Below are 27,868 nucleotides of genomic sequence, written 5' to 3'. Positions count from 1 at the left end.
ATTCATAATAAAATGCAAGGTGACACAGAATTTACAAAGCAGATTTTAGCTTTTTGTACTGGTGAGCATTCTGAATTTTGACTTCTTGGTCTAAGGCAAGATATTACAAATAATTATAAATTGAAATCAGTCCATGTTTTTATAGTGACAATAAAGCAGCAAGTAAATGTAAATGTGTTCAGTGAAACAGAAAATGCTGTTGCATTTGCATAAACAGATGAGAATCTTATTTAGAATATAGTCAGTTTGTGCAAAAAGGACATGCATAACATAAAGGAAAATACAGAAACAAGTAAATAGTACAAATATGAAAATGCTGTTCTGCGAAGACAGTAAAAATGAACTCTGAAATGCTGGCACACTGAAGTTAGTGACCACAGATATGTGATTTTACCCAGGGTGTGTTTTGTTTAGAGAAGCTGAAATAAATACTGAAAGAATAACAAACATCAGAACCAGCCAGTCATTCCTAAATAGTCTTGTTAGTAAAAGAGGGCAGTGTATAAAACTTTATGGTTGAAAGCTTAATATTTACAGAGCAAGTGCTTTTATAAACATATAAGCAAAGGGAGTAGTTAATGCTAAATCCTCTGAGTTATTTACCCAGCACAAGGCAGTGCCACAGCTATCCCAGATTCCAGGAAGCTCTACTGTTCATCGGGGGACACTTCAGCCTTTAGACAACCCTTCATCTAACCATCAGCTGCCACAACGGAGCTGTTGAGCTGGAGGCTACAAAGGCTGAGCAACAGGAATGCATTAGGCCAGGCATGAATGAATGCATGAATGAATGAATGAATCAGGCCTACCTGCTAAGGAGCTCGCGAGCAGCTGGGCACAGCCGCAGGTCGTGTCAGAGGAAGCCAGGACTTGCCAACACATTTGGCTATTCAGCAGCTTGGGCACAACTTGCCCAATTTGCCAGATCTGCCACAGGGCAGAAACAAGTACGTGGGGACACTTTAAACTCCTGTGCATTCTAGCTTGAATGCACCTATGCCCTTGTATTGCCATGCTGATCTTAGAGTTAGAAACAATCAACCAAACAAAAAAACCAAACAACCTCAGACTCTTCTCACTGAAGAAAGGACAATGCCCTACCATCAGAACAGCAAAATTAGTGGTGTGATTACACGTGCATCCCAAAAGACACAGGCATGACCACACAGCTGCAGGTCAGATGTGTCATACTAGGGATTGGATTGCAAGGAGAAAAAGTGGCTACAGAGACATAGAGATAGGCACCAGCAAACCGCGTGAACTGACAGTGATTTGATTTTGAAAGGGGAGCTGACACCTACGAAGCAATAGATGGGTTTCATAAACCTTATGAATTATATCAATAACAACATAATTTGGCATTTTAAACTCACTTTAAATGAAAGAAAAAGAAAATGAAAGCAAAAAGAAAATGAATGGGTTTCATAAACCTTATTAATTATATCAATAACAACATAATTTGGCATTTTAAACTCACTTTATGTGCCTTTCTCAGTCAAGATTTCCAATGAAATTACCAATTCCTGTGATTTATCCAAATGATCAGGATTCAGGCTTCCACTGACTAAGCATTAAACAACTGCCAGTTGATTTTTGTGCAAGCCAAACAACAGCTTTCAGGTTTTGGTAGCACTGTTACTGCCAACCAGAGCTGAATCCACACTGGAACAAGAAGCAAACAATGATAAATGGAGTGGCCCTTCCCTCCCCTCCTGCAGCACAGTGGTGCTCATGCACTCACACATCAAATGACATGCAGACATTTTCAAACATGCTTCTACAGGGTACAGCAATTAGAACTACTTTTAATGAGCAACAAGCAGCTTGGAGTGCAAATAAGAAGTGAACACAACCATTCATGGTATTAAATAGTTCAATTAAAAATTGTGAATAAAAATAGGAAAAAAGTTTGTTGCAGTAATTTCCTTAGAAATGACACATTTCCTGGATCACTTAGCTGTATGGTTCTATGGTGATGATTGCTGATCTGTCATATGTATATGTCTGAGCTTAAAGACTTTATTAAGTATTGTAAGAAGAAGCCAATTACGGTTTTCTGGAGAAACCATACCAAATTTGAATATCTACTGTCTAAAAATTCAGGGGGTTTGGCAAATAGACACATAAGAGCATTGTCTGCAAGAAAGCAGTAACATCTGGCTTCAGTTCCTGGTGGAGGAAGTCAAAGGACAAAATTTTTTTATCTGGAAGTAAGAGCTAAAAGATAGCATGGAAAATGAACATTCCCCACATTAATATGTGTATTGGGCTGTGCCAGTCATGTTGACTTTTTTCTTGTTTTCCAAAATTTTGGTTGTCTTCTGGAGAGAAAGACTGTCCTCCACAGACCTGGTTTTTTCATTCTTGATGTGCGACTGATGCACCCTAAGACAAATCCACTCTGGTATTCCTATGACATTTTATGGGATACACTTTTGCTCACATATGTCCTAGTTTAGCAGCACAGTCAGCAGTATTGGCTATTACACAGAAGTTAAAGAACATTTTCTATGCCACTTGATCTAAACACAAGAAGCCTGAACTATGCTCATGCACACATTCAGCATTTACAGATTTTTGTTTAGATTTTTTTCAGAATCCATATAAGTAGTTGAGAACACCTGCTATTCCTATGAATGTTAAGAGAGATCTTCAATTTTTTGCTGAGGTGGAGTGTGAAAATAATTGTTACCCTTCTCCTAATATAATTTCTGGGGGAAAATAATGGTAAATGAGAAAAATAATATTCTAAATCCTAATATATGCACACAGTCCAAATGGCCAGACTTTTAATAACACTAAATAAGAAATAGTCACACTAGGGACATTTACTGTTAGTGCAAAGTCAGAAGATAAGAGACTGCCTGGCTTTTTGCCTTCAGATCTCACTTTTTGATTGGATGGTTTGGGGTTTTTTTCACACTTCTACCAAATTAGATTTCATCTACATGATTTAAATCACTCATCTGAATTGTAGCTTAAGTGAGGAAGCAAAATCCCCAGTTATATAATAGGCTTTGTTATTGGTGTTGTGCTTTTGACTTAAGATCAAGAGAGACTGATTTGATCTCTCTCTAATCTGATCATCAGGTGAGACTAATGTAACTGTATTTCTACAAAATATCACAAATGTGCACTTAATATTGAAGAAATCTGTTGGGATTTCTTTTAAGACAAACTGTGCATTCGATATCTATCTGTCTTGAGGGGAGTGTTGTGTTATACTGGCATTATCATAAAGGTTTTTATCGCATGATCATACTGTTTTTCCACAGTATTGTTTTCTGAAACAGTGAACAGAAATGGCAGTGACCAGTTAATGAGTTATTCATTGATTTTTGTTGTCAGTGCTGGGTGTGTGAGGTTACTTGGTTTATCTCTTCACATCTCTTTCTAAACCTGGTGAGAGAACTGGATTATTAATTTCCCTGTGGGCTTGTATTCCAATGATGTTCATCATGATGTCTAAGTGCTCTACTAACTTCACGTTTGTTATGCTGTTGTGATGTCTCAGTGTTACTGACACTACAGGTGTGTAGTGTCACACTTGTAGTGTCAGTACAATTGGAAGACTGTAGGACACTGGAAGACTGAGGACAAGTCTGCTGGTTTCAGGTGCCTGGTGTGAAACTCTTGTGATGTCAGAGAAATGCACATATTTGAAGCTCAGCTTCAAATATGTGCATTTAATATAATATTTTTTCTTTCTTTTTCTCTTGGTCAATACCAGTTTATCCTCCAAGCACTGCAGAATGTAAGTAAGACATCTGGAGAAATCCCAAGTGAGTAGTCCAGTTTGCAGGTGTTAGGATGTGGATGTCCTGACTGACACCTGACAGTAATAGGAATTTTAGTTGAAATGGTTCATGTCTTCAGATTTCAGGCAAAGCGTGTACTTATTCTTGACCTCAGTGTTTGTAGAGCTATGGTCAAAAATTCAACCGTCAATTTTAGAAAACAAAACAACTGAAAAAGTCACAGACACCAAAAGTATTCCAGCCATTATGTGTATGTTTGCATTCTTCTATAAATAAGTTTTTCCAGCTCATTTGATGTTTGCATTTCTTGTACCAGGCATCAGTATGCATAAAAACCAACCAGCTAAGGGGTTTTTTTTCCCCAAAGGAGATTTTCAGTGAATATTCATTAAAAAATTTTCCCAGTTGCAGTTTTCAAAAGAATAAAGGACTTACTTAAAATGTTGAACAGTATCTGAACTTCAGTACTGAGGTCACCAATTAGCCCAGGAGCATTTTCCTGTATTTCTGGTTTTGTTGACTGATACTTTCCCAGCGCTGCATCTGCAACAATTAGCAGTGTATGAGTTAGGATTTATGATTCACACTGGTGTTCATTCTGTCTAGCTAAATCCAACAACACACAGGACTTACTTCTCTGTGCCAAAAACAGAATCATAGAGGAGCTTAATTCAGTGGAGCAGACTGGATTGCAACTTCAAGCTGTGAGGTGTTATCAGTGAATGAAAATTCCTTCATTGTTTCATGAGGCTGTATCAAAATAATGAGTGGGATAAAAGTTATCATTATTTGTTATTATACAGCTATAGGTTCCGTTTCTGATCTTCCTCTCTTATTTGGTTCTCCAGTGGGTAGTGCTCCTCATTTCCTATCCCCATCTTTTCTCTAAAGCAGAAGAATCCAGCAATGTTTATATTGGTGTAAACTGGGAATTACATATTGGAGTTGAATGGCAAACATATTTTAACTTGTTCATGAACTGCTTTCATCCTGAACCAGAAGGGAAAAGGCTGTTGACTTACACCTAAAGAAAATGGCAAAAGCTCAAGTTACCTGGTTGTAGCATTGACAAGACTATTGTGGATGAATTCCATTTGTTGGCATCCAAGAGTTGACTCACTGTAGCCATTACTGCCACAGATGCCTGACTCAAGCAGAAAAAAAGGCAATATTCAAATGCAGTTGAGTAAATCACCCCTTGTGCTACACACAGAATGGGCAAAGTAAGAACACTTAACAAGCATTGCTTGTTAACAGAACAAAACAGAACAACAGAATAAAAAATAAAGAAAGCCATTCAAGTGAGCACAAACTTTGTGCCAGTGGATTCATAAAGCCACACTTTTATTAATTCAGTTATTAAAGATTTAATTATTAACTTAAACATTAAATTATGCTCATATTCAAATTTCAGATGTACATCTAAGCAGCTGGCAAGTTTACACTCAGCTCTGAGAACAGAACAAGGATGATTCCACAAGTACATGCTCGAGGATGCCTAAATAACTCTGCTAAATGACAAAATTAATGCATTTGTTTGTAGTGTTATGTACAGTTAAGAGAAAGAACAGTGTCTTTTCTGCTGGGGGGACAGCTGAGGATTTGAGTGTTACTTGCAATAACTGAAACCTTCCTGGAGCTCACAGTTTCAGCCTGTGAGGAGAATGTCATTTAACAGAAACAAAAGAGAAAAGGCAAAATAATCACCACTTCATAACATTCTCACACAAAATAAAAATACACAAGTAATAAAATAAAATAAAAATATACAAGTAATTTGCCATCTAAAATGTTTATGTTAATGTCAAGTATGTGGTGTTTGCAAATTTTCCCATGAGATTGTTTTCATGAATCCTTGGCATATCTTGGGTTGGAAGGGAGCCCTGGCGGTCCCCATGCCCAACAGGGGCTGAAACCAAGCTGCTCAGGGAATCGTTTTGAATATCCACAACCTACCCTGGAAAACTGCTTGTGTTTGAACAGTGTTAAGGGGAAAAATATTCTCTTATCTAAATGAAATGTCCTATATTGCCATTTAATTCTGTGGGCACTCATCCTAAAACTGCACACCTTGAAGAGCAGCCAGGCCCGATTGTTCTCCCCACCTTGCCATGGAGCAGCAGCAGGACCTCTCCTTTGTCTTAAGGTTACTGAGTCCTGAGTCTGTAACTTCTCTGCACCTTTCATTGTTCCTTAAATAACCACAACAGGATTTTTTGAAAGGCCATCAAAGGAACTTGACAAATGTCCTCTGGAACAATCTTGCCCCTCAACACAGGGCTTATAACCTGCACTGAGGGCATTATCCTCACTCCAGTACATTATACAGAGTGTCAGCTTGGAATAAATGTAAAAAGAAAAAACAAAACAAAACAAAACAAAACAAACAAAAAAAACCACAAAAAACCCCCCAAACAAACTATAAAATATGCTGCTGCTGGATGTACCAATAAGAATTGCTATAAGCACTGGTTGGATCCAGTTTGAGTTAGTTAGCACTGAATGGAGATTAAATGTATGTCTGTAGCATCTTTAAAGTCTAAACACAAAACCAAGTTGAGGCATCTAGCTGTACCTTCATATAATTTATGAAGGTATAGCTAGATAACAATAAGACACAGAAAATCTGCCAGTCATCAAGTTAAGTAATCTGGTTTTTAATTCCATCAATGAAGAACTCTACTGAATTGCTTCAATAACTGAATTGTTCTCAAATTATTTATGTTGGAAAGCTACCAAAATCAAGATTAATTCTATCATGCAGATTTGAAGTATTGATAAAACTTGGAAGGTAGGTAGGTAAGAAAAAATTAATGTCTTGCATAAGGAGGAAGGAAATTTGCATTTATAATTACTGGAGATAATATTATTTGACTTGAAAATATCTGCATATGCACGAGGGACCAACAGTACATCATGAACACCTGTGTTCACTGTTCTTGCTTCCAACTTTCTAGCATGACCTTGGATTCAAAATACGTAGTTCTATTTAAAAGTAATCAAATCCTTTTAAACCTAGGCTCTGGATCACTAGCATGCCCACCTCCTGCTCCCATTCCCCATTTCCCCAAGCGGCCCTCAGCTCACTAGATGGCAGCCCAACATCACAGCTCCCAAGAAACCCACACATTACTGATGACAGCAGAAAAACCATGTGTCACACCTTACTGGGACTAGAAATAACTACTTATAATATTATATATTGCTTTGAACCGTTTAATGAAGGTCGTGTACTGGAAAAATATTGGGCTGAAGGCTTTCTCAGGAAAGGATCCAAGCAGGTGACGCATTGGGTTGAAGGTACAGTAGTCAAGCCAAAATGCACGAGGAAAGGACTTCTCTTATTTAACGAGGACTGTACCTAGTACATTTTTTTTCTTTTTTTTTCTTTTTTTTTTCATTTGGGACTAGTGATAAGGAAGTGAAACACAGAAGCAGCAGAAGGGAAGCAGTCACTGTAATGCGCTTAGTCATGTTCAGCTCTCCATGTTTTGCAGATACAGCAAGGCTAAGCCTTAGAGCTAGACTTAGGGAGTTATGGATTTTATGGATTTTATATATAGCATTCATGCAAGAGAGTCTGAATTTGGATTCTTGATGGACAGCAATGTTGACAGAATGGAAGGGCTTCACTCTTAATCCTTTCTAAACGTATTGGTGTCAGTGTCACCTCGTGCCAGTCTTCTCCTGACCCATTCCATGTTTTCACTGATTTGGTACCCTGGGTCAGCATCATATCCACTCAGTGGCATTTGCTGTGAACTAGGAACCTGATTGAGGAAATTGCAGACCAGTTAAGAAATATGAAATGGGATGCTGTGTTCAGGCAAACCCAAGCAAAATAAAATGATCACTGTTGGAAATTCAGGTCATCTGCAAAGCAGCCACATGCCAAGAATGCCACTGGAAAAAGACTTTGGTCATTTATTTTGCTTTCTGCAAAGTTTTGAGGAACATGAGATATATTTCCTGCCCCAATTTTCTATTCCCACTCCCCATTTTTTTTCCCCAGGACAACGCAGAATCCCAGAAACTGTTTAAGTAGTAATTTAAGATTACCTGTGATGCTAAGGAGTCCAGATTTTCATTACAATTCAGAATTTGGAGAGGTTTTAAAGTAGGAATCTTCCTTTCTCTGGAGCACATCCAGATTTCTATTGAAGCATGACCTGTAATTTTCTAAAAGCAGAAAGATATGCATTTAGTATAGGAGTTCTCACACATTCATATGACCTCACTGGGAGTTAAAACTGTTGTGTGGCTGTGACACCCTATCCAGTGTTATTTTCTGTTTGCTTGTAAAATTTTGTCTTTCAGTGTTCAAAGTGACCATCAATTATTTAACCATTTATTGTTCTTTTCAGAACATGTGGTTTACATTCATGTACACAGTCCTGTCAGAGGGGCTGACATTCTTTATGCCTAAGTTAACAGGCTTTAGTTATGTTAGAGCTGCAGACATACATCATTAAATTGGGAAGAACTGGCATCAGCTCTGAGCTGTTAGAAAGACTTTTTACCATGTCCTGAAAAACACAGTTTATATGTCATGAAAGAGATGCAAAGGACACGTGGAGCACTTACTCCTCTACAAGGTCTCTGAAAGCTGAGGCAGTTCATGGAACCACAGCTGATGGAAAGCATCCTGAATCCTAATGCTAAATAGTAGGATTGTTTTACTAATAAAAGGCTGCTCAGGACCCTGACTCTCCTCCCAGCCCCAGACAGGCACAGATCCATCTCAGCATGTGTACCTGGAATTCTCTGCATTTGGGGTAGAAAACTTTGCAGAAAAGTTTGTGCTCCTGCTGCCTGAGCTACAGAGTTCTGGCTTCAAACACAGACCTCTCATCTGGTCTAATAATCTGACATCTTTGACAAACCTTACATCCACTTTTAGGAAATGGGGGCAAAAGGAAAGAAACACATACCATTCACAGTATCAGGTGCACATGCCTTTTAGGAGTGGCCATATTTACCCACTATAATATCTTCAAAAGTAAGGTTCTTATATTGCTTTCAAAAGTGTTCACTGTCTCAGTACTGCAGTCACAGAAATTAACTACACAGAAAGAAAAAATAATATATTTCCAGATTAAATATTTTTAACATAAGGATCAGTTTTCAAAAATGAAATAGTACTGAGACAAGAAAAGCTCATTCAATCTTTTGCCCTAAGTGAAATAAAAGCAGTTAGGTAAATCTTATCTAAACCCAAGCTTCTAAGCTGCCACAAGTGATATTTTTGAAGTGAGTGAAGTCTTAAAAGCCCATACTTTTTGCCATCTCTTCTATTTTCTATTTTCACTGTTTTACTCCTAGAAAATTTGTAAAATATTATGAAGCCTCATCTTTGGTATCTTAATCTTTGGGCAGAAATCAAACCTGGTAACCTAATGCCACAGAAAACAGCAGGGGACAAAAAGACACACTTTTGAACAATTAATGGGGAGCAGTCCTTTGGTGACTCTAAACCATGATGGGCTGGATTTGGCTTTTGGTGCAGGACATTTCTGCCCTGCTGTCTGCTGGACTGGGACAGGCTGAGCACCCCAGACCCCACAGCTGCTACTGGCTACAGCTAAAGGCAGCGTGGTGAGCCCAGTAAACCGTGGCCTGATCCAAAACAGCAGCTACTACATTCTCATGTACCTTACTGCTATAACTTAACACAAATTTACCTCACAAAGCTGCAAACACTTGGAAAAAATATTGCAGCACACAGGCAGAGAAATTTTGCTTCATCTTAAGACTTGCAACATCCTGTTTTTGCTAACTTTTGCTAATTCAGACCACATTTCAGCTGACTGTGTCCCATTAGCTGGACTGACAAAGCATATTTATGGTCAGGGTCCTGAGGGGGCTTAGGAGACCTGGAATGTTGTCTGTGCTCTGGCACAGGCTTTCATGTCAAGTTACTTAACTTTCTGTGGATCTTGTTTTCTACAGGGTCTCAGTTTCCCACGATACAATGATGCTTTCCTCCCACACAAATTATTACAAAAAAATATAGAAGCTGCAAAGATGAGGTCTTCCTTACAGCACCACACCTGAGCCTTGCTTACCAGAAGGTGGTTAGCAGGACAAGGTGTCTCAAAAATCTGGTGGAAGGAACCTCTGGAGGGCATCTAGGCCAATAAGAGGCTTCACAGCCTCACTAGGAGATGTGCTGCAGTGACATGATACCTTTCTAAATCCAAGCATTTCTCTTCATGCTCAGTCTCAGTGTCTTAAACTGCAGTTTATGACTGCTGTGTCTTGCTTTACCCTCTGGTGTTACTGAGAGGGTTTGGGTTTGAAGGTCTTTGCAACTCCCTCTCAGCTGAAGGCTGCTGTTAGCCCTGCCCTCAGTCTCCTCTTCAGCACAGTGAACAAGTTCAGCTCTTTCCCGTGCTTCCTGTAGGCCACCTGTCTAAAGCTCTTCACTGACCTCCCTGCATCCTGCTGAACCCTCTCCAGCTTCCCTAAGTCTGGTTAACCTGGCTTGCAGGTGGCAAAACTAAGCTTGTATTTCCCAGTGGTGCCTCACCAGGACCAGGAAGGGCAGGGTAAAAGCGTCCATTGCCTGTCTCCCTCCACCATAACACAGCTGCTCTTCCACCCTGTTTGCAGAGAACCACATGCTGTTGGCTCACATTGAACTTGGCATCTACTGTAATTCCCAGGTAGTTTCCAGCAGGCCTGCTCCTCGGCCAGCGAGTTCCTGCTCTGTACCAATGTCCTTGGCACGGAGACCGGCACTTATTCCTGTTGGACACTGTGAGGTTTCTGTTGGAATCATCTTCAGGTTTCTCAAGTTCTTCTGCATTGGAGCTCTGCCTTAACTGTGTCAGCAATGCCTCTGCCCTGCCCCAGGTTCAGTGTTGTGGGCACACTTACTGAGGGGACCTGCTGTGTCATGGCTCAGGTTGTGGATGAAGACACTGAACGGTTCTGCCCTACTATTGACCAGTGGCTCTACTTTTACAACATCCTGATCGAGCCACTGATTGCTACCCTTTGATCTTGCCTGTTAATTTTCAGCCCAGCAAGTTGTTCATTCACCCAACATGATGTTGTGGTGCACCAGTTTAGTTGTTCTCTTGCACTGGGTGATTGGGAATTTGCACAGGATAGTTTTGTATTGCACTGTATAGCTTATGTTATATCACATGGTTTGTTACCCCTTTTTCGCTATCACATGGTCTTTCCCTCACCTGTCCCGGTACCCCCTGGTGGTGTCTCCCTGGGTTACCCCTCCCCTCGCCACTTGTCACTGGTGTACCATTGGACACTGGTGGACCTATCCCTCTGTCCCCATCCTGGGGGGTATAAAAGCTCCCTGCTGCCAGGGAATGCTCTCTTTTTCTCCCATGGGTTTGTCCACCTGATATGTGTCTTGGAATAAAGGACAACATTTCCCACGTGGAGGAGAGCTCTTCTCTAATCTTTTACCTTCGTCTATGAAGTATCATGTGGGCAAGGGTCTGGAGCTAGCCAGAGTGGACCCCAACAGCCCAGGAAACATGTTCCTTCAGGTGGTGCCCAGTGTGTCTACCTCCCACGTCTGAGACAGCACAAAGAAGCTCGTAATTCACTCTTGTGGATTATATTAGCTTTTGGGACTCTCATCTACCTCTGCTCCCCTGTTTTGCAACACATGTCTTCAACTACCAAACAAGAGCACTGAGGGACATGGTGTCCAGGGCATCTATAAATCAAAGTGTATTACATCTTGTTACTCTTCTGGGTCTGCATACAGTTATTTCATATGGCAGACAGTCAGATTGGTCCATGCTGTTCCTGATGATCTTCTGGTCTGTCATATGCATAGGAATTGACTTCAAGAGGATATGTTCCAAAATGCTTCTAGCAGGTAAGCCTGCTAGAAGAGGTAAGCCTGACTGGCTCATGGCTCCCCCAGATCTCCTTCTTGCCTTTCTTAAAGGTGAGTATAATATGAACCTTCTTGCAGTTCTCTGTGGCCTCTCTTCATCACCACAGGTGACAGGAACCCACAGGGGCATCAGCCAGGTCTTTCAGCTGTCTTGAATGAGTCCTCTCTAGACCCATGGATTTGAATACCTTTGTGATGATCCTGCTGTCCCTCTGAGGGGTGAAAGCCAAGAGTAAGTTGCTATAAACACACATGCATTCATACAAGCTTTATTTATTTTTTTCTTCTTAGTTATTCAAGCCTTGATCTGAAAGTGGTCAGGACTGGTTTATATGCTTATACTACTTGGTTTTGGGCTTAGAAAGGAGAATCCATCTGAAATAAAATTTTCCCACTGATGCAAATCTCAAATTATTCCAAATATTTTAATGTCATTAGGATCGCTCCAGATTAAAACAAAACAAAACAAAATAAAACCAAACCAAACAAAAAAAGACCCAAACAGACAAACCACAAAAAGAAAATCAGGCCCTTTGTCATGATTTGTGAAAGAAAATAACCATGACATAATGTAGAAAAACAGTGAACTATGAGAAAGTGGAAATTTTTTCATCATTGTTGGAACAAAAGTATTTGGGTTACAAAAGTTGTCTGTGCTGTATGCCATGCTCTCTTTTCCTGGCAATAAACTGGATCACCTCCTCCATCCTCCCAGTGCCTGACTGCCCTTTCTTCCAGCTTTCTTCTCAACAGCTTTAGCACTGTAATCCCATGCTCTTCATGCTCCACCATGTCTCAGCCCCTCTCACCTCTTCAATCCATATTTATATTTTCAGTACATAAAACATACATCTCCATTTTGTTATCTGGCGGAGGGGAGACAAATGTCATGGGTAGTTCATGCATCTTACTGACTGGACTGGATTGACTGGCCTCAACCTCCTCACTGGTGGCATAAGTCTCCTTTCCTTTTCCTCTTTGAGATAATTATAGGGTTGGTATTCTGTACCCACCTGGTGATACGTGCAAAACTCATAAGACTTCGAGACCTTTAAGATGTGTAACCACCTAGTAAATTTAGTTTAAACAGGTCAGCAAGTTAAAGAAGTTGCCAAGAAAGTGGAACAACAGGCAGATGAACAGTATAAACTTTCCTCGGGAAAACAGAGTAAAATTGAGGGTTTGTAATTTCAGTAATGTTTGTTATGATTTCAAGTTAATTATGTCTGTCCAAAGATTCTTACCTCATGTATTTTAACAACTATGGCTATTAAAATCTATTCTTTAAGGCAGTTCTCAGCAAATCAAATGTAGAACACTAGAGCAGTGACCAAAAGAAATTACAGAATCATCATAATGCTTTGTTTCCAGTGCTGAAATCCCAGCCATGATTACTTTATTTAACTTCTCTAAAACATTTTGCCCAAATGTTCCAATCAGTCATGAACTCACTCAATCTATCATCGTCTGTTGTATGTGCTGCCCATCCTATCCTAAGGGAAATAACATGGAAGACCTGAACTTTCCATCTACATAGCAGTCCTCACCAAGAATATTTTCCTGGGTACACTGCAGATATTTTGACATCTTTCTGACCAAAGGTGTCACATCATTTGACAAAAGCCCAGCTGACACATGACGGTGTATTTGTGTGCCACACTGGCCACATTGCAGGCTGTTGGCCTGGGAAAAAGGAGCTGGGGATTTTACCAGCTCTGGAGATCCTGCAGCTTGGTGAGCTGGCAGCCTCCCGGCTCAGGGCAGTGCACAGATGCCGTGTTGTGGACTGTGGACTGAAATGGGAGTCAACCAGGACAGTGCTATTCCAGGTGTAGGAAATTTGACTCATCCAAGACCAGTGCCAGTGGCAGCAGGAGCTGAAGGCAGGCATTGTCCTATGGGGTGCTGAGGTGGATGGTGTCCTCAAACACAGGGCAAATCCAGACACAGCCACACTGGTCACTGAGACCTGAATCAGACTTTCAAGTCACTGTGATCTTCGAACAGGGGAATTCAAACAACGGCCAAATTGGCTAGAAACAGGCCACAGATTGTCAAAACCTGCAATGTCTTCCCCAGATGTATTATTCCTTTGAGGTGGGTGAAAAATGGGGCCTCACCAAGCAAGAAGAGCCATGGCACTGCTTGTGGATCTGACCCTGCTGAGCAGATCTCAGCAGCAGGAAAGGTCAGGGATTTCCCAAAGTGGAGGTGTTCCTGGAAATGGTGCCAGCTGCCCATGCTGCCTGGTTTGTACTGACCTATATGACAAAGAAATCTCACCCACTCCTCTGGGCACAGACAGGCTCCATCCCCAGAGCTGCCTCTGTTGAGACAGAAGCATGGAGGTTCCATGGGTTCTGGAACCATGGGTTCATCTTATTTGCCTGTGCAAATAAAGAATCAAGACATGTCTATATGTGTATATATATATATATATATATATATGTATATATATGTGTGTGTGTGTATATATATGCACATACATATATACATATATATATACACATATATATACATACACATATATATATATAGATATATCGCTTCATCAACAGGTATGTAAAATAATGTATCTATTTAATTTGATTAAGGAAAGAAAGAAGCATGATATATTTGAAGCCTCAGCTAAAAATATATACGTGACACATAATCTCACCCATAAACTCGGTCACTTGCCCCTAAAACCAATGACATGAATGTGGGGTCAAAGCTTCCAAACATGAAATTGAATTCCCAAAACAATATAGGTGGGAACAATTGTGTGCAGATGCTGAATGAGCAGGAGTGTGGCCCTCTAGTCTACCAAAAGCTCAAACTGTTAAGTCCATGAAACACCCAAATTACTTCTGCAGGAATTCACAGGACCAAGAAGGCAAAACAAAGCCACAGATTCCTAGTCCTGAAGGGCCTGGCACAATAATAAGGACGTGGATAGTCACACATCCAAGAATCAGATAAGGATGCTTTGATTTAAGGCAGGCATTATAGGATAAAACAGGAAAACCACATGCCCCAAACTCAGACATAGCTTCTATACCCACTTCAGGACAGGTGACGATTTTTATTCTGTCTTTGAGCAGAAATAGTGGGTTTTCTTTGAAATAATCATTGAACTGGCTGCCACAGCTTCAGGAAACAAAAAGGCACAGTCTAAGCAACAGCAGAGGAGTTGCAGATCTTAGAAATTTCTGAATGTATTATGGTATTTCCTGTGTATGATGATATTTCAGAGTAAGCTCTGAAAATCTTAGGGTTTTTTTAAAAAGAGACTGGCAGATCTTGAATGGCTAAAGGAGTACTCTGCTGCAGAAATTGCAACAGGGAAGGGGTGGGCAGACCTTAGTCTTGGAAAGAAGGATCCAAGAGCTGGGGGATCTCCACAGAGCAAGATTTGCTCACAGTCAATCTCACCAGGTCCCTAAGTGAAGGATGGAGTTAGAATCCTTTCCAATAAGGGTCACAGTGGAAATTGCACACCTATGCACTGGGTGTATGGTTTCAAATAATGCTGAAAAGTGGACTTGAGGACTGCCATTTGATCTGACATTTTAATGCCTGTGTTTTGAGACACTGACAAACAGAGGAAAGCCAGAACATTCAAAAGTAAACAGCACTGCCAGGAACACGTGTCATTGTATATTTCTAATGTTCTCACTGAACTAAAGAGATTGCTTAACTTCTTACTCTTTAATGGGATTCATATAACTGGAAGATTATTGCAAACTATAAGGGCTGTGCCACGTGGCAGGGGTAATTCTATTCTTGGCACTCTTTGCTTAGCTTTTGCTCATGTTATTGCTATTTAGCAGTTGTGTTTAGGCTGTCTCAGCTCCACTGCAGCCAGATCTCTCTGATGATAGTGGAATAACATCTAAGTGTAGCTAGGTAAAGTCTGCCCCAGCCATCAGCTTTTCAAAACACATCAACTCTCCATTGGAAATCTTACAGGAAGGAAAGAAAATCTCCTCCAGCAATTGAGATTTGTGTGGCCCAGATTTGTGCAGCCCTAAGCAGCTGTGGAGAACCTCTGGATCTGTGGGAGCTGTGTCCGATCACGCCGTTGTTGCTCCGCTGCCCAGCAGCACTGTCTTACCAGCCAGGCACTCAGTGTGGCTCATGTGGCACAGGAGTGTCCCTGGGGCTCAGCCACCCACCTGCTCTGGACTGGGAGCCTGGGAACCTCCAGCACAGCTGGGGAACCTGCAGCACAGCTCCAAGCCTCTGCCTTGCTTGGTGAGCATGAACCCTGCCAGGCCAGGCAGGACCGCTGGCTCATTTGGCACCAAGGATCCCAAAACCAGGGAGGGAGCAGGGCTGCCCTGGACCCTGGGCTGCCTGCTGAGGAGCAGTGTCTGGGACAGCCTCAGGTGGGAGCAGTGCTGGAGCTGCTTCTGCAGCCAGCTGGGGCAAGGCTGGTGACGGTCTGCAAAGGAGTGCAAGGAAAGAGAAAGGTGAAAAGAAAGACTGGGCTGACACACCTTTGGAAGCAATGAAGGAGAAAAGCAGGCAGCTGTGGGGTAAAAAGTTCAGCATTTAGCCCTGGAGGTGCAGACAGAGCTGCCATGAAGCCCATGCGGTCAAGAGGAAGTGACAGCAAAGGGCAGGTGACAGCAAAGGGCATCAGCCTTACCTTTGCATTCCCCGAAAGAGTTCCTCTGTAACAACGTGACACTCACAGAACCTGTTAATGCCAGGCAAAACTGTGCCTCTACTTAGAGCTTCCTGGTAACTTTTCTTAGCCTACTGTTCAAGGTCTCATGAGGCTTTTTTTGTTTCTGACAGAGAGAAATCTGACTTTCACAAATGCAAATTCCTGAGCTGACTTATGCAGTCACATCTATTACATATGTGGTAACAGGCTTAAAATCATGGGGTTCTTCTGGTTTTATTTTAAGATTCAAGAAACATCTTTGTCTTTTAGGTTTTGCAGACATTAATCATGTCAAGAATGCCACTGATTGTTGACTGTATATATGTCTAAATTAAAATTATTAGATTCTTGTATATTACCATGTCACCGTGAACTGCTGAGGGAGTTTTAATCCAGCATCGTGGGAACTGTTAATGCTAATAGTTGTGATTGAAGTCTGAATAAAGAAACTCTACCACTATGCACAGCAAGCAATGCACCAGATGGGCATGGAGGTGTTTTCCATCCCTGAAGTAGCTGCAGTTTAAATGCCTTCCTTAGCAGCTCGTTTGCCTGCAGCTGTGTCAGGCACAAGCAGAGGTATCCCTGTGCTGTACTGAGACTTAACTCCCATCTCATCTGGGTTTGGCTCCATCAAGTCAAACAAAGATCTGAGCATATACTGATATTAGCAAAGGTAGATTATTACTGATAGTAATAATTTAACAGTGATGTTAAATAATCACTGTTTACTTTTGCGTCCTTTCTTAGGCTCGGGAATATTCAATCCCTACAAACATCTGATAAATCTTTTGAAGTAAATGTAACCTAATGAATCCTTATATAAACTTTTCTTCAGGCTTCTTGGTCTTAAATCATGCCTGACTCTGTACTGGACAAGCAGCCAGGATTACTTGATTCTTTCAAAGCATTTTAAATATAGGTCCGTGCACAGTTTTGTGACACTTCAATGTAGTGAGTATTTTGCTGAAGAAACACTGATGAGCTTTCTGCTCCACAGAAATGTTTTACAAGAGTACATTGACCTGATTTTCAGATATAGAAAATGCAAGTCTCTGGTATGCCTTCAATAAATATGTCCGCAATGCAAGTTGCAATGAAAACATGAACAGGTGCTATATGGATGCAAACATACAAGCATCTGCAAAGCAAATATTTCCTTTATAAAATACAATTTACTAGATTAGTTAGAGGTTTATTTATCTCTTTTGAAAAATAAATCAAATTTCTATCAAAAGAGTGAGAAAATGTCAAGACATTTCTCAAAGTTATATCAAAGGAATCATGAGCAGTGGACACATGTTCCAATTAAAACACTCCAGAGATTGCTTGTCATCCTCTTCTGTTTTACAGCAGCATATAAAGTTGGGGTACTTCTTTAAACATTCTTCTAAGAAGAAAAATATTTCCTCCTGAGAAGCATGCAACATGGAGCTAATAATATTTTTCAGCAGCTATGCTTAAACATTTAAGGAAAGGAAAAAGAACCCAAAGAGTTCAAATTGGGTAGAATAATTTCTTACCTGCTTTAAACCTGAGGGGCTGCCAAATACACAGCAACCAAAGGGTCACAGTCACTACAGAGCAGTGACTCCAGCCAAAATTCTGTCCCAGTGGGGTGAAGACATGTTTTAGTGCAGGCTGTCTGCAATGCTATAAAATGGTTATTATACAGTGATACTCTTGTTATAAACCATTAACTACTTGTCTACTGATAAAACTTTAACCTTTTCTGTTCTAAAAAAAAAAGAGTTTTGGCATATGTGTGTTTATTACCTCTTGGGAACTGACTGGTCCTCATTATAGATCTGCACGTACCCTGGGGAAAGTGGTGCTGGCTGGCACAGGGTGAAAGTCAACACAGTCAAAGTGAAGAAGAAAATAGAGTTATTTTAAGAATGAGTTGGAATAAACACGTCTTTTTTGTCATCAGCATTCAGTAGATTAATTCCCACTGAGTAAGTAGGGACAGTACCTTGCTTTAACATGTTGTGTTTTGCTAATGAGGAAAGGAGATTTGTTTGGCTTTTTTAATTACCAAAGCAATTCCATCTCACTTTATAAAACAGGGCTCAACAAGCTAATGTGATGTGCAGAGAATGTACAGAAATGCAGTCAAAAAAAAAGGGTTCTGGACTCTTGGGATGTTGCACAATTGTCTAGCCATTAGACACTACTGATACTGCTACTAATCCAGACTACAATTCCTTTAACACCTTACAGATTGTTATGATGCCTTTTCCTCTTATGAAGAATAAAAATGAGCAATATATGTATTTATTATTTTAATTCAATTGGTGGCAATCTGCAAGGTACTCATAATGATACTCATACTTATATTCAAAATATTCATACTCAAAATAAAAATTATCTCATGTCAGGTGACCTAGACATTTTGTGTTGCAGAAAACTCCTCAGGACATAGGAAAGACTATGGAAATGCTGGAATAATTAAGATTGCTTTTACAAATGGGAACACCAAAATTGTTAATGTGCTTATTCAGATAGCCAAATGTCTTAATAGTCTACTCACAGAGGTTTTAGTTAAACCCAGGCTGTGCCACCACCCCAGTGCCAGGCTGGTACAATCCTTTCGGAGGGACAGGGCTGCGTGCTGTCCCTCTGGGCTCAGCTCTGTCCACTCGGGGGGTGTCTGCCTGCCTGCGTGTGGCAGCCCTGTTTCTTGTCCTAGATCTTTCCTCTCTCCGTGTTATTCTCATTAGCATGGGAAACAGAAAAGGGAAAAGATCCTCAGTGGTGGATCAGCACAGGGGCCGTGGCACCCCGGTGACAGGTGACGGTCCAGGGTGGCACAGACATCACCCGGGGGCCACCGGAGCCCTTCACTCCCTGAGATGCCAAAGTGCAGATTCTCCCAGCGGGATTGCCAGGGAATGGGAGGCTTCATGGGAGAGGGCCGGGCACGGGGCTCTGTGGGGCAGGACAGCCGAGGCTGCGTGGCACAGCTCCAGTGGCCCCAGTGTTCATCCAAGGCCGGGGAGCCCCTGAGTCTTATATTATCCTCCTCGAGCCATGTCTGATAAGCTCTCGGAGGAATATAATACATCCAAGATACCTCAGCTACCTTTGGAGGCATAAAAATAAGCAGGATGGCTTCTGCTGCAGTGTTGGAAACAAAAAGGTTTAATAAAAGGCAAAATAACAAACAGAAAAAACCGAGCCAGGGGCAAGAGACCTTGCTCCTGGTAAAACACCTCACAAAAGCCATTCGTTTCTTTGTTCACATCCGTTTCTAGTAAATTGCCCAGGCGGGACTTTTTGGCTCCTATCCAATCAGCTACCCTTAAGTTTGGGGTGAAGTTTCCAAGGTCCTATGAAGTGGCTTTTTACCTAATCAATGAGAGAAACTCCTGGGCCTCTTTCCTTTTTAGGGGGACAAAGGATAGTTTTGTCACTCTGTCAACAGGGGGCACATTCCTACCCCTGGGCTTGGGAGGAATTGCGGGGGTGGCCGGGCAAGCCCTGGGAGCATGAAAGCTGCATGGCCCAGCTCTCCCAGTGCCGTCACACTGTGAACAGCAGCAATGCTCAGCTGGACAGAAACATCTCCTGCTCACAGAGAATGCTTTGCAGCCTTGAAATGTTAATTACTTTACAGCCTCCTGCCATAAGCAGTTAAATGTTTGTTTTTCTGCTGTTTAAAGGGATAGGAATGTAAAATTGGATCTAAGAGACACACAGGAAGATGCTTATCCCTGAGCAGGAATCTTACAGACAAAACAGAACCAAGTGCAACTTGATTCTTGAAAATGGGAAAAAGAACAGTTCAGTGACATTAAGCTCCATCCAGCTTTGCCAAACTCAGTCTGAGGTTTTTGGTGTATTGAAAGCAGACCCAGCTACTGAATCACAGGTCTGAGTCCTTTGCTAATAGAAATGCTGCTAGATGATTGCAGGTATTTTTAAATGACAAAATAGGAAAGAAATTAATTCTCATGCTTACTTACATTGCCCTTCCTATTCAATGGAAAGAGCATCCTTGCTTCTTCCCTTTACATGGCTAACATCATCATGGATATCTTTGACTAGAATGTTGAGTTTAGATATATGGAATACTAAGAGTCCAAAACTTTGGGTTACAAGCCCAGCTTTGCAAATGGGAGACAGTTTGCCCACTGGGAAATTGCAGTAGGATTGTGAGCAAAACTGTGAATTTCTAACTTCATATGAACACTTTATATAAAATACAGAGAAAAAAAATACTTAACGCACCAGATGGCAAAACCAACACAAATGAATGAACACCTCTTAAAAGATAGTATACTTTTATTTATGAAAATATTAAACCATGTTTATATGATAGAATAACAAACTGAAAGGGAACCTTAACACTTGCAAATTCGTATGTGTGATGCAGCTGCAGGGAGATAAAATCGCTCTTGAGTGACAGGATATGTTTCTTCTGCTTTCCTTCATTTCTTTTAAGCCTTAATTAGAGCCAGATGTTTCTTATTTCCTTTCTTTTTTGTTTTCAAGTGTGCACAAAGCATGGTGCCAGCAGTAAACACCATCTTTGACTTTTTTTAATGTGTCAACTGCATCTGAGTCAGTCACAAACCAGTAAAATTCCAGCAAAGCAGTGCAAGCTTTCCCTCCTACTGTCACTCCTACTGGAAGATTGGCACTGCTGTTTCCTGTGGCACAGGAGCCATAAAAATCCCACCATGTGTCTGAGAACCTTACCCCTGGTAAATTACACCGGAGGCAGGAGGCTGGAATGCTGTGTACCATGAACACAGCTGCCCCTCCCATGCTCTTCAGAGTGCTGGGAGTGATTTCTTGTTGCTTAATTGCTGTTCAGCTGTATGGATCTGCAGCCTGTTTTCCATTTCTTCCTTCTCCTCAGGGAGGCAGTGGCTCCTAACCACAGCATACAGGCAAAACCATTTCTGCTCCAATTTCAGGCCTTTATTGCACCCTTGCATTGACCTCTGAACTGCCATCTCTAGCAGACTGTTTTGTCAGTAAATGGCAGAAGTCTATAGGTGAGAGCTTCCTTTCTAAGCTAAATTACTTAGTATTGCTGTAGTATTTATAATTATGGTTTTCATCTACTTCTCTAAATGTATTTTCATTCTAAGAAACGTATCAAATATAGAGATCCATGAACTGCAACAGTTACCTAGCAAAGAGGTAGAAATTAGTGTTCAAAAAAAGTCATCTGAGGACAAGTTATTCCTTATTTGACAACTATTTTGAGCAAGCATATATTGTACCTAGAATAGATTTTAAGGACAAATTTTCTGGCAGTTTTCTAGTTGTTTTTCTCCCGTTTAACAGTTACTTAGTTCTTGGGAGTCAGGCTCCCTTCCACTACTGCACACACTGGAGATCGTTTTGGATAAAAAGCTGTTCTGTTTTCTTCCACCAACTTTTGTACCAGCAACTCCTACCGCAACTGCTGTTTGGAGGAACTGAAACATTTTGGGGAAGAGTACCTGATTAAGGTACTTGATCCACTGAAGTGTTTTAGTGCCTAAGTTTTAAGGATGAGTGAACCTGGAGGATACAAATTCCTTGCTGTCATATTTGCTCTTCATTCATGCTATGTTTAGTTACAAAGGAAAAAAATAATTTAAATAATACCTTTAAGTAATTTAAATAGAACACACATCACAGTTTCTGATGACAAGGTAGTACTGACCTTTCTTGAATTAAAGTGCACCTTGTTCAAATGTCTGGATGTGTTATGAGAGTAACCTGTTTATCCCACCCCATCCTGTCCCATAAATGGTTATATTTTTTTCCCTGAAAACATGACAGATGTCTTACATTAATACATCAATTTTATTTAAATAAAATTACAGGTGTATTTTGTCTAGTAAAAACTAACATATAGTTTTTCAAAGGCACCAATATTTAAAAACAATTTAAATTTTCTTGAGAGCAGCTTCCCTTTTCTGAGTGGTGTTTGTAAACATGTTGGACTTCCCTCCCCTCATTCAACTCAGGCAATACCTGCTGCTTATGAAATTATGAAGGCCGTACCTTTTTCGTTGTCATAGATGCCCTACTGTTCCTAGGCTTCTCTTTAGAACACGGGAGAATGGGTCAGGCATTCCATGTAGCAAAATCTCACTCTGAAATAGGGTGTTCCTTTCTTTGTGGCACACACACTTGTCAGACACAAACCCCTGCTATGACACTCACTTTCCATGTGCTGTAAGTATTAAAAATTAAATTCCAAAAACTACTTTCTTTGAGACTTCAGGATCTGTTTTTCCTTGCATTTCTCCAAGCTTGATAATGCAATGCCACATTTTCTAATGTGAGGAGAGAGCTTTTTGCAGAAAGCCTGCCCTACAGTTCTGTGTCAGACTGCATCAGCCTCCAGTTTGGGCTTCTTTAGAGGTGTCTTTGCCAAGCGTGCTTGCACTGAAACCAGCAGACGTGTTGGGCTTATTCATCCAGTTCTGTGGTCATTTACAGGAGATTCACAGCAGGGACGCAGAGGGAGGTGCAGGTGATTCCTCTCAGCAGGCCAAATCCTGCTCAGTTTTTCCCCAAAAAGACCCAGCTCTACAGCCACTGCTGGATAAGGACAGAGCCAGAGTCCCCACCTCCTCCCCACTGGAGGAACAGTATCAGGCAGCCACTCATTGACAGTACTGTCCAATGAGCTCAAGTACTGTCACTTTTTGCTTCTGTAAGAGCAGGGAATTGTTTTCAAAAGGAGATTTTGCTAAGCACCTTCCCTGTGCACAGCTCGCCCGTGAGGTTCACTTCATCAATTTATTTTATTATTGTGACAGAATTTTGTAATAATCCCCAAGTTCTCTTTGATGCACAACCATCATCTTCTCTGCCCAGACTACAGAAGCTTTGTAGCTCAACCATTCTAACAGGAAAAAGGATATGCCCTTTAAAAAACAATCCCCACAATTTAGAGACAACAGTGATGTGGTGCAATGAAGGTAAGATCCTAACAGGGACACATTTGGCAAATGTATCCCTGCTGCAATTAACAGGCAAGCTCCTCAGGGAAGCCCTGGATCTTCTTTCTACAGAAAATCTGATTTTAATGGAACCACAGTAATCAAACTCCAGTCTTAGATTTGCAGAGTGGAGTAAATAAAATTATTTCAGAGTTTGTAGTAAGACCACTTTAAAGCTGAGACACAGAGCTACAAATATACCATACCAATACCTATCTTACAAGAATGTTCTGGGCTTTACTAAGGTTTGTGACAGGCTTTACTGAAGTTTGCCAAAATCTCCAAGAGCCTTCAGAGAAAGGCATTGGAAAAAGGCCAACAATTGCTAAGAAAAGCAGTGATCTTTGGCTAGCAATGTGCCATTTCCTCCTTGATGTTTGTAAATGTAGAAATGTCTGCGAGCCAACTACTCTTGCTTTGCAAAGAAGATTCATCTGGAGAATCTGGCACCTGGTTACAGGTGTTACTTCACAATACTTGGCAAACACCTAAAATTATTTTAAAAATTAACAACTGAAGTCTTCTAACAAGACACACAAAAGCTCAGGAAGTTTATTGTGCTTTTCATCCTGCTTGGGTTATCTCTTTGCTTCAGAGATACAGCACCTTAATATTTACATAGTACTAAAATTATTTATCAAGAAAAGCAGTGAAGAAATTTGCATTGCTCCTGCCTGTGAGAAGCAAAGTAGTTTCTGATGATCTCCTTCAGAATAAAGAACACCACTGATTTTAGAAAGGCACTGACAAAACTGACAGACTAAAATACAGCATTAGCAGCATGTGCAGCTTGGAAAGGTGCTCCTTGAAAACAGGAGATAAAAGGTAGATCTTAAAAGTGAAGTAAATATTTATGTTGGACTGAAGGTAAAGTAGTTTGAGAAAAAGCCTGTAAGGATTTTTTGGGTCTTGGGATCCCTTTGTGGTACAAACTATTTTATTAGCTAGCTTTTTTAAGCAATCATTTTGCTGCCATTAGCCATGAACACTATGCTTTTCACTAGATCAGTTTGCATGGAGAAAATAATTGCAATTAAAAGTGGTGTTATTTTTTAATTCCCTCACTGGTGTTGGTAGCTGGGTATGGAGCTACTAAGAAGGCAACATCTGCCCTCCCTCAGCTCACTGTGCAGCACTGTGCAGGCTGCCTGGTGACTGAAGGGATGATACAGGGAAAGGATGTAAAACCATTTCATCCTGCCCACAGAGCAGAATTACCCACTCCTGACTCAGGTGGTGGGTCACATGTCTGCTCTGAATCCTGCAGAAATCCACCAAATTCCACCTAAGGAAAGGAAATAGCTTAGGGAAAGAAACTGGTTTTGCAGTTAGGTGCTGCCTGACTGGACACTCCTCAGCCTTTTTGGAAAATAAATTGTTCCAGGCACCAAGGGAAGGCAGGGTCACTTCCACTGCCTTGAAAAGTCAAAGAATAGCAAGGAGACAGGACTGTGTAGGCACAAGCACAAACAACCACACTGGGTTTTGATCACCATACACATCTTTGGTCCTCCTGCCAGGTGCGGTGGTGTCTCTGGGGGGGAACACTCCACACTCTTCAGTGAACCACTCAGTGGGTTCACAGTGAGAAGTTCTTCCTGTTTAACGTAAAGCCACAGGCAGAGACACAAAACTGTTACACAGAACAGCTGCAAGACTGTGGTTTCTTTATCTTGTTCTACTGTTATCCAGATCTGCACAGTTATTTATCCACAGGTACTTGCAAGGCAACCAACACACATATTTAGACACCCTGATTATGGAAACTTCATGTTCAGCAGCAGCTGAAAAACATTTCACTTAGCTTTTAATAAGGCAAACATACAGACTTCATTGTGCCACCTCATCCACATCAAGTCTGTCTAATACTAGTCTGATTTTCTGTGAAGCATATGATAAGCAATGTACTAGTGCAACCACCATGAATCAATATCAAGCTTACCTTTCACAAAAAAACCCCAAAAAACAACTGTGTAGATGTAGACATCATAGGGGATTGATATTTGCAAAGCAAGTCATAGTCAAAAAATGAATAAGATGGCAAAAAAATGTAGAAATGAGGTATCAATTAGCCTAATAGTTGGAGTGGGCAAACTGGTCAAGACATGCTAAATTTCTTCTTCTGACTCATGATCTCGTTCAGATGTTTTCAGTAAACCCATTTCCATGGACTGGGACTGCTTAACCTTCGAACGAACCGCCCTGGAAACAACAACCAAAAATATGTCAGTGGTAACTCAAAGGTTCATCTGACCATTTTTTATATGGTAAAATCCTGTTTAACTCTAGTATCTCATCAGCAAGTTAGGATGACTCATTCTGTGATTCTGTGGTTAGGAAGTGCTGCCTTTACTGATCCGTCCTGACTGTACAGCTTGCAAGAACTTGTTCCTATGGACATCTCCCAGAGCACTTCAAACAAACCTCAGTGAACCCTCCAGAAGGTTCAGTGTTGTGCAGGCACTATGCACACTTGGGAAGGGACCATAAAGCTGTGAGAAAGAGTCTGCCCAAACTACCCTCAGCGGGGAACTCTGCCAGTGTGCCATGATCAGCCTCCTCTGAGGCCTCGTCTGATGCTGCAGCAGCCACTGGTCCCAGGGCCAGAAGGGCCATGAGATTGCTGCCACTTTCTCAAAAGCTGCCCCTCCTTATACAGCAAACCAGTTACCCAGCCTTGAGTGCTGGTGCCTTTCAGACTGAGACACAAAAAAGAACTGGCACCACAGTGCAAATCAAGATTGGAAGAACTATGTATTTGACACGATTAAATAGGGCTATTAGGATGGCAGGGATAAAGCAAGGGGTGGGAAGCATGTTTAGGACACTGCAGGAAAAGGCTTGGTAAGGTCCTGTGGATAGAAGGTGATCACATTCTATGATCTGATGGCAGAGGCATTTTTACAGCCAAATTAACACTGCAGCTGGAATTTTGTCAGAATTAGCACTGGGCAGTGCTAATTAGGGAGTAAAAGGGCTAACTTTAGACATTAGGGAGTGAAAATGACTAGTGAGAAAAGAAATCAAGTTTGATCACAGGAAATTTCTATCAAGGAATTCTGTGTAGTGATCTTCACAATAAAGTCATTAAGCTGGCTCTCTAAGCCACTTAAAATTAGCAGAGATGAGCAGTTGGAGTCTGCAGGTAAGAAAGTCTCCTACTTCTGACTTTATATGCACTTACAAGTGTGGAAGACTATTGGTGCTCATTTTATGTGAGGAGAATTATGCTGTGCTATCAGAGCTGTATTTATGGGTGCATTTTTGTCCCCATTTTACTGAAGTAATGTCATGACTACTATCAGTGTAATTTCACTGATTACGAATAACCATTTTTATTTTACCTTGCAAGACAATTACTTACTTCATAGAAACCTTTTCATTTGTCAGTGACACTTTTCTAAAATAAACCCCCTACTAGACTAAATAGACAAGTCACCAAAGTTTCAGTGTTTCAAGTAACTTACCAGCTGACAATTGTGTAATTCACTGCAAGTATAAGAAAAGCAAAAGCATAATGCCAGCAATAGCACATGGTCAGGAACATCATGTTAGTGTGATCTGTCTGATTCCACTCTGGGCTTCCATTTGGAGGATAAAGCACAAAGCCAATCTGTAATAAAATAAAAGAGATTTAGTACATGTCATTTGATGAGCATCCTGTGCCATGTCGTGTTTTATGCTACCCATCACAAGGCAGACATTTAATTTTCTTATGGTGTTGCTTATTTCTATGTTTACTATTAAAAACAATTTTGTAGTAAATCTCAGGTGTGATGGAACACTTTAAACAGCTCTGTGCAGAAATGCCTTTGAAGATAAAGTGACAATCCCAGAGATGCCCTGCTCTTGCCCAGAAAATTAAGGAGCCTGCCCAACAGCCCAGCCCTGCAACAATCACAGTTTTGCACTGTAAGGAGAGGAGCTGGTGCTCAGCCCTGTGTGCTCTGAACTGAAATCACTTCATGGATCAGAAAACCTGCCTGGCCATTTGCACTGCCTCCCTTCTTCCCAGCAGGGTCTGGGAATGCATTACATGGCTGGGAAGATGAATAATCAATGAACAAATAAAGGGGAGCCACAATTCTATTTCTTCTGGGCCATCCAAGGAGAAGGTCAGAAATGCCATAAAAATGGAGCTTCCTCATGCAAGACTGTGAGTTCATGTGAAATACGTAGCTGATTTGTTTGTTCAGAGCTGGGAAAGATCAGATTCATATTTGTGCATAAAATGGGAAACCAGTTAATCCTGTGGCTATGCAGTGTTTGCATGACAAACCCCAACCCTGTGTACTGCTTAATACTATTCAAAGTCCTCACTCAGCAGTTTAGCTGGGAATTTAGAAACTGGGAAGAGGAGAGGAAGAAGCAGGGGAGTGAATTTTGCATTTCCATGCAGAGAATTCAATGAATGAGGGTGTTGATGATGCAGAAAGAAAGTCCCTTTACCATTTACAAATTTCCTGTGCTGCAGCCAGTGTGTGGTTTTCAATCACACAGATGGTTGAAGTCTGATGCGGGTGTGAAAAAAGCCACACTTAAATTTCTTCTATTTTTAGTACTTCAATTTTTACTTTGAAACAAAACCCACATTGTCTCTAGAGCTAAAGAAATAATCTGTTCT

General features: G+C 41.0%; 1 protein-coding gene across 3 annotated transcripts in view; it reads right to left on the bottom strand.

The window, feature by feature from the left end:
* Nucleotides 1-20,621: 20,621 nt before the first annotated feature.
* The window catches only part of TMEM45A (transmembrane protein 45A), a 30,745-nt gene continuing 23,498 nt past the window's right edge, over nt 20,622-27,868 (bottom strand). For all 3 annotated transcript variants that reach the window (XM_041464039.1, XM_041464037.1, XM_041464038.1), the window contains 2 exons: nt 26,712-26,857; nt 20,622-25,446 (listed from right to left, as the gene is read on the bottom strand). In XM_041464039.1, coding sequence (XP_041319973.1) covers nt 25,353-25,446; nt 26,712-26,857 — 240 coding nt within the window. In that variant the 3' untranslated portion in view covers nt 20,622-25,352. The remainder of the gene's footprint in view (nt 25,447-26,711; nt 26,858-27,868) is intronic.

This window comes from Pyrgilauda ruficollis, unplaced genomic scaffold, assembly GCF_017590135.1.
Source record: "Pyrgilauda ruficollis isolate IOZ18807 unplaced genomic scaffold, ASM1759013v1 scaffold17, whole genome shotgun sequence".
NCBI classification, from domain to species: domain Eukaryota; kingdom Metazoa; phylum Chordata; class Aves; order Passeriformes; family Passeridae; genus Pyrgilauda; species Pyrgilauda ruficollis.
The sequence above is the reverse complement of the archived record's forward strand: the minus strand, read 5'-3'. Positions and strand labels throughout refer to the sequence as shown.